The sequence below is a fragment of the Nymphaea colorata genome, chromosome 7 (assembly GCF_008831285.2).
Source record: "Nymphaea colorata isolate Beijing-Zhang1983 chromosome 7, ASM883128v2, whole genome shotgun sequence".
NCBI lineage: Eukaryota > Viridiplantae > Streptophyta > Magnoliopsida > Nymphaeales > Nymphaeaceae > Nymphaea > Nymphaea colorata.
This window is the reverse complement of record NC_045144.1, coordinates 20379675-20393554: the sequence shown is the minus strand read 5'-3', so window position 1 is coordinate 20393554 and position 13880 is coordinate 20379675. Positions and strand designations below refer to the sequence as shown.

Genomic DNA, 13880 nt, shown 5'->3' with positions numbered 1-13880 from the left:
ACCAGTCACACGGCACCTCTATGCTGTAAGTGTCTGAGACTGCCTCCCTCCTTGACAACGTCTGGGATGGACACGCGCGCATTGTAGGAGAAACACACGCTGAGAAGCAAACAGATTGATATGGATCAGCAGTTCAGATGCATAGGGAAATATAGTTGAAGCTGAGAATTGACAGTCTTCGTGACGGGGAAAAGGGAATAATGTAGGAGGGAATTCATATTTCACGTGGAGCAGCAGTTCGATTTTAAGATGTTCTGCATGTAACTATGTTGAATTCCACTTGGGATGCTAGATTTCAATGGAAGAACCACTTCTTGAATTTATCAATGACAGATCTTGAAGGTCGATTCACAGGTCTGGTCCCCTTTACTAGACCACTTCCAACATGTGAACCGAAAACAGAAAAGATGATAATAACTCTCTTTAGCTTATTTACAACAATAAATACATGTGCGTGTGTGTGTGTTTTGTGTGCATACGAGAGAGAGAGAGAGCTGTACAGGACCCTGTTACTAGATAGAAGGGAATTTTTCTGTTAATTGAACTATAAATTTTCAGTCTAGATTTGTTGCTCCACTTGTAAGCCAAGGCAAAAATGCCTCTCTCATGAAAAATTTATTACAAGGATGGGTAGGGGTATTTTAGTGATAGGTTTTATAGGAACTGGACGATCATATTTTGTCAAATACCGAGTGACAAACTCCTATGTTCCCTTCATTACGGTATTTCCGAACAAGTTCCTGGATGACAATCAAGGTTATCTTATTGATGATATCGATATTGAGGATCGTGACGATATCGATATTGATGATCGTGACGATGATGACCTTGATACGGAGCTGCTAACTATGCCGAATGTGCTAACTATGTATATGACGCCGAAAATAGACCAATTTGAGATCACCCTTCCATTAGAATTAGCAAAAGCAATGTCTCCTTGCATAATATGGATTCCAAACATTCATGATCTTTATGTGAATGAGTCGAATTACTTATCCCTCGGTCTATTAGTGAACCATCTCCCCAGGGATTGTGAAAGATGTTCCACTAGAAATATTCTTGTTATTGCTTCGACTCATATTCCCCAAAAAGTGGATCCCGCTCTAATAGCTCCGAATAAATCAAATACATGCATTAAGATACGAAGGCTTCTTATTCCACAACAACGAAAGCACTTTTTCATTCTTTCATATACTAGGGGATTCCGCTTGGAAAAGAAAATGTCCCATACTAATGGATTCGGATCCATAACCATGGGTTCCAATGCACGAGATCTTGTAGCACTTACCAATGAGGTCCTATCAATTAGTATTACACAAAAGAAATCAATTATAGACACTAATACAATTAGATCAGCTCTTCATAGACAAACTTGGGATTTGCGATCCCAGGTAAGATCCGTTCAGTATCATGAGATCCTTTTCTATCAGATAGGAAGGGCTGTTGCACAAAATGTACTTCTAAGTAATTGCTCCATAGATCCTATATCTATCTATATGAAGAAGAAATCATGTAAGGTTTTACAAGTATATGCTACAACTTTAAATCCCAGATGGCTGCGCTCAGCATCCCACCGCAAATTTCAAACTTCGTATTACTCTTCCTGTGGAGGTGTGGTTATAGACTTCTTTAAACAGTCGAAAATGCCTGCACAATCTTTGGAAGCTACTGTATTTGATTCCTTACACGAACCAGCAGATGAATGAGGTGATCGGAGGTTTCCATGGGTTTGGCAATCCTTCATAGTTTTACAATGCTCTGCTTCATCGTCTCTAATGTTAACAAATACATCATATAGATTCTCTGCAACATATAGAATAAAAAAATATCAGGTGAAATGTGTTTTATCACATGTTGGGGGCAAGCTAAACAACAAATCATATAGCATTAAAATTGATGACGTCAATAATTACCAATCTTTGGTCTCCTAGTATTTGGAGCTCGAGATGTTTGAAATTCGTCTGAAACAAAATACAAAAGGATTTAACCAAATTGACAGTTGACACCATGAACTGACAGTGAGAGATGTGCATATACTGCATACCAAACAAGTACAGGTCCCCTTCTGTATAGTACTTCAAAGCAACCTCAGGTGCAGGTAATTTTTTAAGCTCATCTGCAACAGTAGAACATCAAAGTCTTGGTGATATATGAGTTAACTTCTATTCAAACATTTTCTCTTTGAATTTAGAAAACTTCTCAAATTCTACACCGACACACCTTAAACTGCTTCAATGAGTTCCAATAGATAAGGATATTCGATAAACAAAAGTAGCTATGATATATCAAACTCGATAAGCCAACAAAAATAACAGAAAACCAACAAACAATGAAAAGAGAGGCATGATTTTGTGAATTTAATTTCTAGTGCTTAAGAAACCAATATGTTACATTGTTTCATGATGTAAGATAAAGCAACTATGAAGTTCCATTTAACTATTAGAACATACGAAAGGCCATGACAGAGGCATGCCAAAGAATTCTCATACATACAAAAATATGGTAATGCACCATCACGTTTGGGATCTCTTCTCTGAATGTGGTATTCCTCTCAACAAAAGCAGAAAAAAAATACATTTGACGCTTGCACAAAATTTACATCTAATTTTAAAGAATATCCAGTGAAAAAAAAAAACATATCTTTGATTAGGCGGCGTAGCTCTAACCTCCAATGTACCATACATGTGCAAATTGAAAACTTGTATCTCTTCATTCATTGCCTTGAACAATTTTAGGTGATCCCTTTTACGCCATTAGTAAAGAACAGATTGTCATTTTCTTGTACTACAAAAATAAGATTACTAATTCAGTAGCAAAAGTCCTATGGCAAACAAATGTTTCAACTGAAAAAGTTGTTTAAAATAAATAACATGGATGAGTGGCAACTGATTGGTAGATCACTTCCATGATAGTTCTTTTAGGTCCAAGTCAGAGCATTAAAAATGGAGTTTTTCTTTTGTCTCCATTTAATTGAATAATGATTTCTTCTTCACTATCCTTTATGTACATACTTTCCCAGGAGTCAAGTAGAAAAAGAAAGGTTCCTCCTATATGGTAGGAAATCTTGGTGCCAAGAATTGTGTTATTGGTGAGTCAAAGGTAACTAACTGTAATGTGAGACAGTGAATAAGGTTAAAGCCAACACTGATATATTTCCCACCTCAACTTAATAAATAACAAAAAAAAAAAAGCTAATTGCCAGTTCAGGTCCTTTAACAGGCTTGTAGGTGCATGAGAATCACTGAGAAGCCTCTAGCGAATGACATCGGTTCAAGAGCATGTAAAGCACTCCCAACTGAAATCAGGCACCTATAACATATGCAATGGAAACAAACTGCATTACGGAACTAAATTAGTCTAACGAAGAGGTAGAGGTGAAGAACTTGCCACCTCATCTTGCTGTTTCTATTTGATCGGTGGACCATTACTTAAATATACTAAGAAGTTGATGGTAAACAAAAGGAAAGCTGTCTAAAGCAGTTAATGGGGAATTCTGAGAAGATTGCAAAACCAGAATATTATCTCAAATAGCCCTCTTTATGCCCAAGAATTTCCTAAGGAGTCCCTGAATAGTTTTGTCGAGAAGAAACCACAGAAAGCCCTCATTAGTAGAAGACTTTTCCTTCTGTAGTACTATGGTTAATTATAGCTGGAGCATGAAGTTCTTATTTGGCAAGACCACTGGAAATATATTAATATTATGTCCGCCCATGGGTAATATGAAAAGTTACAGCACCATGCAACAAGACAATTTGCTTTTCTGTTAAACAAGTGATAATGCTTCAGCATGACTTGTAATTCAAGGAAACGTATGGATATTTTATAACTCCTTAATCAGATAACGAGCCTATATCAACATAATTTATAAAATTGTGTGCAAAATTGGTCTCAAAGGTATACAGCATACATAAGAACTTTAAAAGAAACAGCAATGTAATGCTACATGTTTTAGTATGTAACACAAACCTTTTGCAAGAACCCATTGCAAGAAGACATAAAGGCAAAGCTTACCTCCTTTCAGGGTGAGAAATTTGTCATATGACGAATATGCGTGCAACTCTACACACTCAGAAAAATGGTCTGCATGGCAAAGTGCATGCATGCCAGTTAACAGATTTTCCCATTAACAGCAATATATGTTGCCTTAAAACTCCTTAAATGCAGTTAGATAACCAATGATGAAGTAATCAGAACGAATGGTGAATAAAGCAATTCAGAAATCAAGGAAGCCATCTCTGCTCAAAATTAAAAAAAAAAAAAATCAGAATGTTGTCCAACTAGGAATAACAAATAGACAGGAATACCACGTCTTATATATATATAATCTCTGAGTTGATTCGCACATACAATCAATTTTTTTTTCCTTCTTTTCACCACAAATTTTCCATTGCAGATGTGATCTACAGGTTGGTTAGTGGAAATCAACTTCTAAATTGTTGGAATCCACGGGTACCAAGGTTTAAACCAAACTCGTACCCACAACCGTACAAAATAGTTGAAGCATGCTCTCATCCTATACACTATATACCCCTGGATTAAACCAACTCGCACCTAAAGCCACATAGAAAAGGCAAAGCATGTCCCATGGTAAGAACATGCATTCACATTAACATTAGGTCAAAAGTAGTAGCTTCTTTCTTGTTTCAATGTTGTAACAAAATCTTCAAAACAATCAGCCTCCTAATGCAAACGAGAAAAGGCAACTTGATTCCCTGTACTAACCAATAGACCCAACTTCAAGGTATTAGTCCATTACAGACACCGTGACAAATTACATAATACAAAAGGACGCTCTTATGGATAATCATGGCATAGTGTGTGTATATGTGAGTTAAAACATCATTTCAACACGATACTAGGTAAATACAAGATATTAAGAAGAAAAAAGAACATGCACACAAACATCAATAATTCCAAATTGTTAATCAACTCAGATTTACACATAAAGAGCTGATACTTACATGCCATCCTTGGGCTTATTAGATACATGAAAACAGTCATGAAATAATAGAACAGAGCTATGTGCTGAGCAAGAAATCGATCAAACCACCAACTGTTACCACCTAATTCCTGCAGACCACAAACTATCATATCAGAAGCGTTGGGGTATATCAGATAAACAGTTTCACTTAAAGAAACAAAAAAGAAGAAGAAAATTGTAGTTGCTCAATTGGTCACAAGAAAATCACATGCCACAAAAAGTCCAATAAAATGCAGGCAAAACAGAAGCATACTAAGTTGGAATGAAAAGAAATTGGTCAGGAACCACAAAGAAATTAGTAAAATGCTATTCCTGTTGCCAAAAATAACTCAATAGTCATAGAGCATTGACAAATCTTGTTACAACCTTTAATGCTTTGATTGTATTGATATTCTTATTATCTTTGCATAACAGTAAGTGAGTCGAGGGGGTGAACCTCTTTGTCATCAACAATGATCGGACAGCACAATATGCCAATGCAATTGAAATGTGTACATAAAATTGCATTATGTGTTCCGTTGTGTGATTTTTGCATGTTATCTAAATAAAAAACGTAAAATAGCAATCCCTCCTAAAAAACATGAACGAGTACCAGCCTATCCTTTGCTTTAAAAAAGTTGTATGTTGCATAAGCAATATATGGCTCTTCTTACAATCAAGATGCCTTAAAGAGAAAGAACGAAGTCTTGGAAGAGTAAGAGGGTCACTTTGAAATCGAAAGGTTAAGTAAGTAACATGTTCAAAAGAAAATGAAGAACACAAAGATGGTCCAACCCATATCAAATATTTCATACATCACATTTATCTTACATTATCTAGTAGAAATTTGTGAAACATGGTCTGCAGGTGTACCCTTTGGCTCACAGAACAACCTCCCCAAGTTTCATTTCTTTTAAATAATATGCAGGCTTACATGTAAGCAATACTACCCACTCACAGTTATCGGGAGTTGGGACGGCCAATATTCTAGCTCTCTCAACTGCATCACACTCTAGCTGCATTCATTTACCACGACTTCCTCATAAGACCAAAAAGTATAAATATTATATTCATGTTCAAAAGCTATACATGCACACACAAGCAGGATAGGACATTTTTGTTGAGGGAATACAGGAACCAATTAGCTACCTTGAGTGCATAATCCTCCAGCTCTAAAATACATTTCTATGACTATCAGAAGACTATACCTACAATACAATGTTCATATTCAAAAGCTACACATACAATACAAGCACACACCAACCAAGAATACAGTTTACAAAAACTCCCTGGAAAGGGTAAGAGAAAATACAATTAATATAAGGAATGCTGAAGAATCCCAATAGAGAGAATATACATGAATTTGAACCAAGACAGAACCAAAAAAATGCTATAAATATGTAAGGGGTTCTTTTAAGCATGCTAAAACACAATGGAACACAATTTTGAACACAGATGGAAAGAACTTGAACCTCCATGATTAGCAAATGATGCAACTCATTCCAGCTTTCAGCAAAATGCACTTTTAAATAATCACCCCTCCTCCACCAACCGAAACTCTCATACATGTGCAAAACAGATATGAAAGCTGCAATGAAAAGCAAACTTGATGTCTCAATCTATCATTAAATATGACTATCTAAAAAGAGAAAATATGAAATCCAGTCTTACGAGCCAAACTGAAAAATGAAAAAAGTATATCATGAAAGAGATATTTTAGCCAAGGGTGCTAAAATAAATGCCAATGATAGACAAAAAAATATACATACATGAACACGCACACACACACACACACACACATATTGCATCTGTATTGTGTCAACTACCTAATGGTGTCAACTATGTCAGTCAATCCTCAATTTTTAGATGAGTCATGAGACGTGTGGTTGAGATAGCCTTTAAAAAAACTGCTTTTCTTTTCTCAAAGTATTTTTGTCCTTTAATTGACTTTTTCCTTCTTTTTTTGGCTAGAGGCATCTTAGCTACAAATATCTCCCAATGGCTTAAAGTGGGTTGACAATATTAGCTAGTTGATACAATCTAAAGATACATACAGTCTGTCTGTCTCCATGTCAGTCAATAATTTTGAGACTCTCATGAAACGCTTTTAGACCTTTTCGTCTTAATCATGTGGGCTCATCACCTAACTTCCAAAAAGGACAAAAAAGGCTGAAAAATGTATTGAGAAGACCCAAGTAGAATTACAAAAAAACACTCCATTTACGTTTAATGCTTATAAACAGATCATGTCATGGTAAGTTTTCATTCTTTGCAACAAAATGATCGGAAATATATATGCATGCCCAACAGCAACAAACCACGGCGGTATTAAAAGAAGCAGAATGCAACAAGATCACTGAGAATTGGAAATAGGTAGATGAATGTGATGACACTAAATAGGATATCTGGCAATGTAGATATATGACTTACAGAAATATGGTACTCGTGCAATGGTCTCAAGTACATAGAACCTTGCATACTCACGTTCTTGGTACAGTGCATCTAAGATTTTAATAACTGATTCCTGGAAGCATGTAACAATACTCATATTAAAAGAAACTTTATTCAATAACTTATAAGTTACTTGAAAAGAAACTGATTCCTAGAAGCATGTAACAATATTCTCATATTAAAAGAAACTTTATTCAATAACTTATAAGATACTTAAAAAGAAAAACCAAAAGAACTAAGGAAATCCTCATCTAAGAAGTCAAAAAAATAAATAAGAGCAGATTAGGTTGCAGAGACAGCTAGAATAAAGTGGATCAATGACCAGAAGCAAAAACCCAAGTATGTCTAGTCTGGAAAACTTGAGATAAATATGTTGCATCTTCTACAAGGTAGCTATTGGAATTTTAACCAACCAGATCTGGAATACTACAATTAGAAGAATCTACACTTCCCCATTTTTCACAAAGTGGTTCCTCTCTTAGAGATGACTTACACTTTCTAGAACCCTTTTCTCAACTTCTGCAGTCGGGAAAATCAATAACTGGGTGTGTGATGCAGTGGGGAAGAGGACTGCCCCTCTAACCCACAGTCAATACCTAAATTGAACTAAGGAAATCAAAGCGAACATGAAAAGGAATAGAAATAAAATAACTGAAAGAAGGGAAATTCAAAGAAGATTAGGGCTTCATTGATTCGAAGACTAACTACAAATGAGGGTCCAAACATCTTTATATAGCCTAAAACAGAACCCCTGGATATGGATCCAAACAAAGTAACAACAAATCAAACCCTAAACTACTAGAACAAGATCCAAATAAACTAAATTAATAAATAAAACCTAAATTGAAACTAAATCCTTATTTTTTTCATGCTCTGCTCCTGTGCCAGTATGCATGTATCCACATGTGATGCGAATATGTATAAAGTACATATATGTTTATTATGTGTATATGTATATGATTGTGTGTCTGTGTTCGTGTGGAGAGAGGAAGGTAGAGAAAAAGAGAGAGAGATGTCCAAACTAGACTCAATGACATGTTCATACAGTTCCACATTTCAGTATGTCTGAATGTTTGCAAGAAGATCATAATCCAATAAGATAAAGGACTGAAGGCAAGCTCTGTAGAACCAAGTCAGGCATATAGGATTTCTAAGACTATGAGAAACTCCACCCTGGCTCATCAAAACCAACAACCTCTACTGAAATATCAGGACAACACCAGAAACAAATTAATGCCAAACAGAAACAGCGACCAGAAAACTGGTAAACTTTTAAATTGTTTAGAAAAACAAAGCAACAATGCCAATTCAACATCATATTTTTAAACCAACAAGTCTCTGAAATCAGGAATTCTTGCATTAATATAAGGAAACAACCCAAACTACAGCATCCAATGAAAAAACAGATGAGCGGTCTACAAAGTTAGATAGCCTGAAACAGTCAAAACTTTGGAGGGCTCATCACAAACTTCATTTGTTTTTCTGTCGTTTTTGCATTAAACACCTAGTATTAACTTTATCACCAGATGAGGAATGATAAATAAAGACATGAGTTACTAAGCTCTAAAAGAATAAGTGGGTGGGCCACCTCATGAAACCTCAAAAGCCCGGTTGTCAGTTTGAGTAGTTTGACAATATTTCACAAGATTAAAGAGAAGATAGGACACATCTTCAAATTCTTACCCTTTAACTTAAACAATGATCCTGTGAGCTCCTAAATAGTTTCTCCCCTATATGGTTCCTAAATTCCAAAAAACTATATGTTAATCTACAGCTAACTTCAAAAGCATGTAGTACGCTGATACTTCTCATTGGTAACATAAATCAAAATATACTGTCGAAATGATTTCGAACAAAGCTTAAGTAAGAAATGATGGATGTATCCATAGGTATTGATCAACTATGAAGTAACAAAACACGAAACTTTGCTCTAATAACAAAACATGAAACTTTGCTCTTTAGAACTGCTTAGGAATTAACAGTAAGAATAGTATGTGGTTATAACTACAAAGGTGGATGGTTCCCCTACTTCCTCTTGTCCTAATACATTGTAAGGCAAGAACTGACCCTAATACGGTGTCACAGTTATGACAAGAGCTAAGCCCTTAGCCTGATATTCTCTTGGTTACATCACTGGATTATTTCAGCCTGTCATCCCCACAGTTTCTTCAAACAGTTAACACCATTCATCTTTTGCATGTCTGCCTAGGAGAAAAAAGTGTTCCTCTTGCCACAGACCTTCTTGTAAGATGCTAACACTTTCATTTAGATCATGCCAGTCATTGTCATCATGAAGAAAAAGGAAGTATTTAGCAACATATGACACATGTGAACCTTCATACTATAACAACAGATAACCTGAGAACAAAAATTATTACGGTGATGAACAGTAATCACGAAAATGAATCAATATGTAGGATTATTGCCAACTTGATATGATGGTGATCGTTCTCTAGCAGTTTCCATTATTTTATGAATCTAAGACTCTGAGTATATGTATATTGCAAACAAAGATTTGTGAGCAAATATATTGCATGATGAAGAAAAAAACATCCAAATTTACGAGCTTCACTGCAAGAATCAATTTCCAATGAAGGAATTTCTGAAAGTGCACGTTGTCCATCATTTAGATGATCAAGCAAAAGCATTGAGTATTCAAATCAAAAAACACGTACCAGTAGCAATACATTCACAGTCTGTTCAACTTTTATAGCCCAACTCTCAAGAAAACTAGGTGGGCTTTCAACCGAGCAAGATGTGCTTTCAACTGAGCAATCAGGTTCTTCATCAGTACGTTTCAAAACTGGTAGACTATTAAGCTCAGTTGTCACCACAATTTTCTTCTTATCTTGCAAAACCATTGCTTTCATCAAATTCAATTTCCTGCATTGAAGTGTAGGCCATATTACTCAACTAGCTAATTTAGCATCATAATTAACTGTACATCGTTCCTGCTACCAAATTTGAATACACAAATTGTTAAATCTCAAGTTCGGACTTGAAGCCATCTTTACATTGCAAATTCAATTCTAACATCCATGATGTAATTTAACTCCACCAAAGTACCAAAAAGAACAATCTCTTTTGCAAAAAACACATGCAGATTCAGATATCGGAAAAAGCAAATAAAAGACAATGCTCCAACTTATCAGTCATAAATTCCCCTTTAGGGTTTCAAAAAATTTGGCATGCAAATTTTATCAGGAGATCTCAGGCACCGAGTCAATGAATCTTAGTTTTTCCTTGCTGGTCTCTTGGCAGACAAGTGATGGATAAGCCCTGTTTGGATTCAATTCCAAATTCTTTAAATTAAGTATGGAAGAATACCTTCTGACAGGAAAAGATAAAGTAAATATCAGTTACTAATTCAAATCGTGCGTAGTCGTTTGTACCACCTACCCAAGCTTACGCTAATCTCAAACTGATCTACAATGGACTTTCCTCAATAATTTTACCACGCCTCATGACAGAGAAAAGTATATCGCCTTACATGTTGAGGTTATTGGCTTGAGAAGGAGCAAAATTCAATTACTCCAAGTCCCGCCGTTTATGCACGAAAAACGAACTAAACACATCAAAATTAGCTATCTAGTCAAACCCATGAGCAGAAAACCCCCTCGGGAAACACCCCAACAGCCCAGTTCCCAAGGTCAACCAATCCACGAGTTTCCGACAGCAACAAACACTAAAGAAGAAAAACGAACAATACAAACTGGAAAACCATCCATCGACCAACTCAGAATCTACAATTCATGGTTGCCGAGAAACCCATACGAAGTTACCAACCAAGACCATGTTATCCTTTAGACCACTAATTGGTCATCACTTTGCAAAGCAACCACAGTGACCATCCGCCTATTAAAAGAAAAAGGAATCAATGGCATAAGTAAAACTTGTCTAATTAAAATCAGATATAAGGAATCGAAATCCGGTCATTACCTCGAATTCGTTGGGAGAGGATGGCATTTGCCATGAAATGGCGAGAACGACAAGGGGTTGAAGGAGGAGCCCCTGCAAGGGGCTATTGCCCTGCAGGAGGGAAGGGAAAAGGAAGGCGTAGAGAGAGCTGCAGCCATGAGGGGAAGATGGTGGTGGTCCGTTCACAATTTCACATGGTTAAATCTTCAGCTCGGTGAGAGGTCCAACGCCGGGCCGCCGTTGGAGTTGGAGAAGTCAGCGGCGGTGGCGATGCCTCACAGAACCGGATTTTGATTTTCAGCAGAACTCAAATAACCAAGATTTTTTCTTTCCCTGAATATTCTCAGCAAACCAGTAAACTATTGGAATGTTAACACAAGCAACCATTTTTCTCAAAATTATGATTACCCGCATCAATTTTTACCGACTATTATTAAATTATTAACACGAAACATTTGTTGATACCTTGACCAATATTTTCACAGAAACATTTATTAGGACATTGGCGACTGTAATTGTAGAATACTTCTTTCGAAAGGTCCATCTACACATCTGCTTCCTTATAGATCAATTTTTAATTTATTTCATTTGTTTATCCCCTATTTTTAAAACCTTTGGGAATGTTTAGCACTTTGCCAATTTAGCTGAGGCAGTTAAATACAATTTTGTGAAAATTTGAGTCGCATTTCTATAAATTATTTAAAATTTTCTACGTAGTCAATGAGATTCAGAGTTGAATCTGCAAACCGCTGGTTGTGTGTGTTTTGGCTTTGCCACGTTATTAACCATGCAACTACTCTTTTTTTTTTCTTTTACTTTTTAAAAATTAGGATTAGGTAGAAGTTATTTAAAAGAAATATATTTTCTGCCCTCAAGTAATGGTAACCTGTGGGTCGGACTTTTATGAGTATTATTTCAACTTTATTTTCTAAAGACCGATAGAATCTACCTACTATTATCAAATGCATCTTTTAGTTTGAAGGGCAGGAAATATCTACTAACAATGAAAGTAAAATTCAAATCTTTTAAAAAAATTTCCTTCAAAAAACTTGCTGTTCGGAAAAAAAAAAACGTCCGTTGAGGTTTGGGTGATAAGAGAAAAAACAATGGGAGAAGAGGGAAAGAAGATAACAAAAAAACACTTTTCCACTGATTCTGATTTTCATCTCATTTCCTATCAAATAAAGAAATTTGTTTTCAGAAATATAAATCTATGTCTACCAAACACAAAAGGGTTTTGAAAACCTGGATTTTGTTTTCATTTCATGGAGTTTCTTAAAATTTCTTTCCCGTTTCATATTTCGAGTGCCTCAAACTGCCCCTTACTTTTTTTTTTTAAGAAAGATATATGGTTACTTTAACCAGACGCTTATGGGGATCACTCTTCTAGAAGGAAAAGTTAAGTTATGTGTACTTTCTTAAGTCCATTTTCTTAGCGGTTGTTCCTTTTGAGGATTTAGAACTGAAATTTTCCTTTTACCTTTTAAAAGATAAACTTGTTCTTTTCTTTCATAACCAAGAACACTTATGTTATTTTATTAAAATAAAAACAAGAGTATATATATATATATATATATATATATATATATATATAAGAAATTTAAATGGTGACTCTATTATCTAGAGTCACTTAGTCATCTAATTATTGATTTATCATAGACGTTAAAGAAAAACAAACAAACAAATATATACATATATATATATAAAACTATTTTCATCATCTATTATTACTTCATTTTTTTTTGTTGCTTAAGAAAGATGGTTTCCATTAGATGGCTATATATATATATATATATATATATTAGGGGTGGGCATCGGGTCGGCCGGTTGGCCCGATAGCTCGGGTCCAGACCCCGGCTCATTTGATAATAAAAAATATAATTTTTTTAATAACATAAAATATATTTTAATAATAAAATATATATTATTAAGTTTTAAAATTAAAAAAATTTAATTATTAACGGGCCGACTCAGGCCGCACCATCAGGCCCGGGCCCATGTCTAATTTGATAGGCTATCTCATCCTGGCATTTATATCCGGTATTTTGATCCCGTGTTTGTTTGGAAAGCAAAAAAATTTGAAAACCAGGACAAGGATTCCGCCTTAATGCATAGGACACTGATAGAAGAAGAGAAGAGAACTTTGAAAGAAGTTGGTTTATTCTCTTCCATGGTTACTGTAAGAATACTTTTCTTCCCAAAGTTCACTTTGTAATAGAGCAAACCTGTCACTCAGTCTCGAATGCCTACCCGTGACCCGATCTATGAACTTGGACCCATTTAAGAAAAAAAAATCATATTCTAAAAATTAGACAGAGACTTAGCACACGTTCTCTCTCTCTCTCTCTCTCTCTGTTTTGTTGTAAGTGCACGATGAAAAGCCCTCTCTCATACCTTTGAAATTGCATGTCAGGTGATGATAAAGCCTAGTTGTTGCTGAGGCGCTATCGCTACCCAAGATCACGCTCAGCTGAACAAGGCAGATTGATCTCAGCTTTGTCATATAATCACATCTACTCTTATTTACTATTGGGACTTTTGGAATACATTT

General features: G+C 35.5%; 1 protein-coding gene across 1 annotated transcript; it reads right to left on the bottom strand.

The window, feature by feature from the left end:
* Positions 1 to 1275: 1275 nt before the first annotated feature.
* LOC116258074 (ubiquinol oxidase 4, chloroplastic/chromoplastic) lies at positions 1276 to 11672 on the bottom strand. The gene is made up of 9 exons (XM_031635164.2): positions 11351 to 11672; positions 10087 to 10294; positions 7391 to 7484; positions 6433 to 6548; positions 4962 to 5070; positions 4012 to 4080; positions 2045 to 2116; positions 1914 to 1961; positions 1276 to 1803 (listed from the first exon to the last, which is right to left on the bottom strand). The coding sequence occupies exons 1-9, from the start codon at positions 11485 to 11487 to the stop codon at positions 1595 to 1597; spliced, it is 1062 nt and encodes a 353-aa protein (XP_031491024.1). The 5' UTR covers positions 11488 to 11672; the 3' UTR covers positions 1276 to 1594.
* Between the last annotated feature and the right edge of the window lie 2208 nt (positions 11673 to 13880).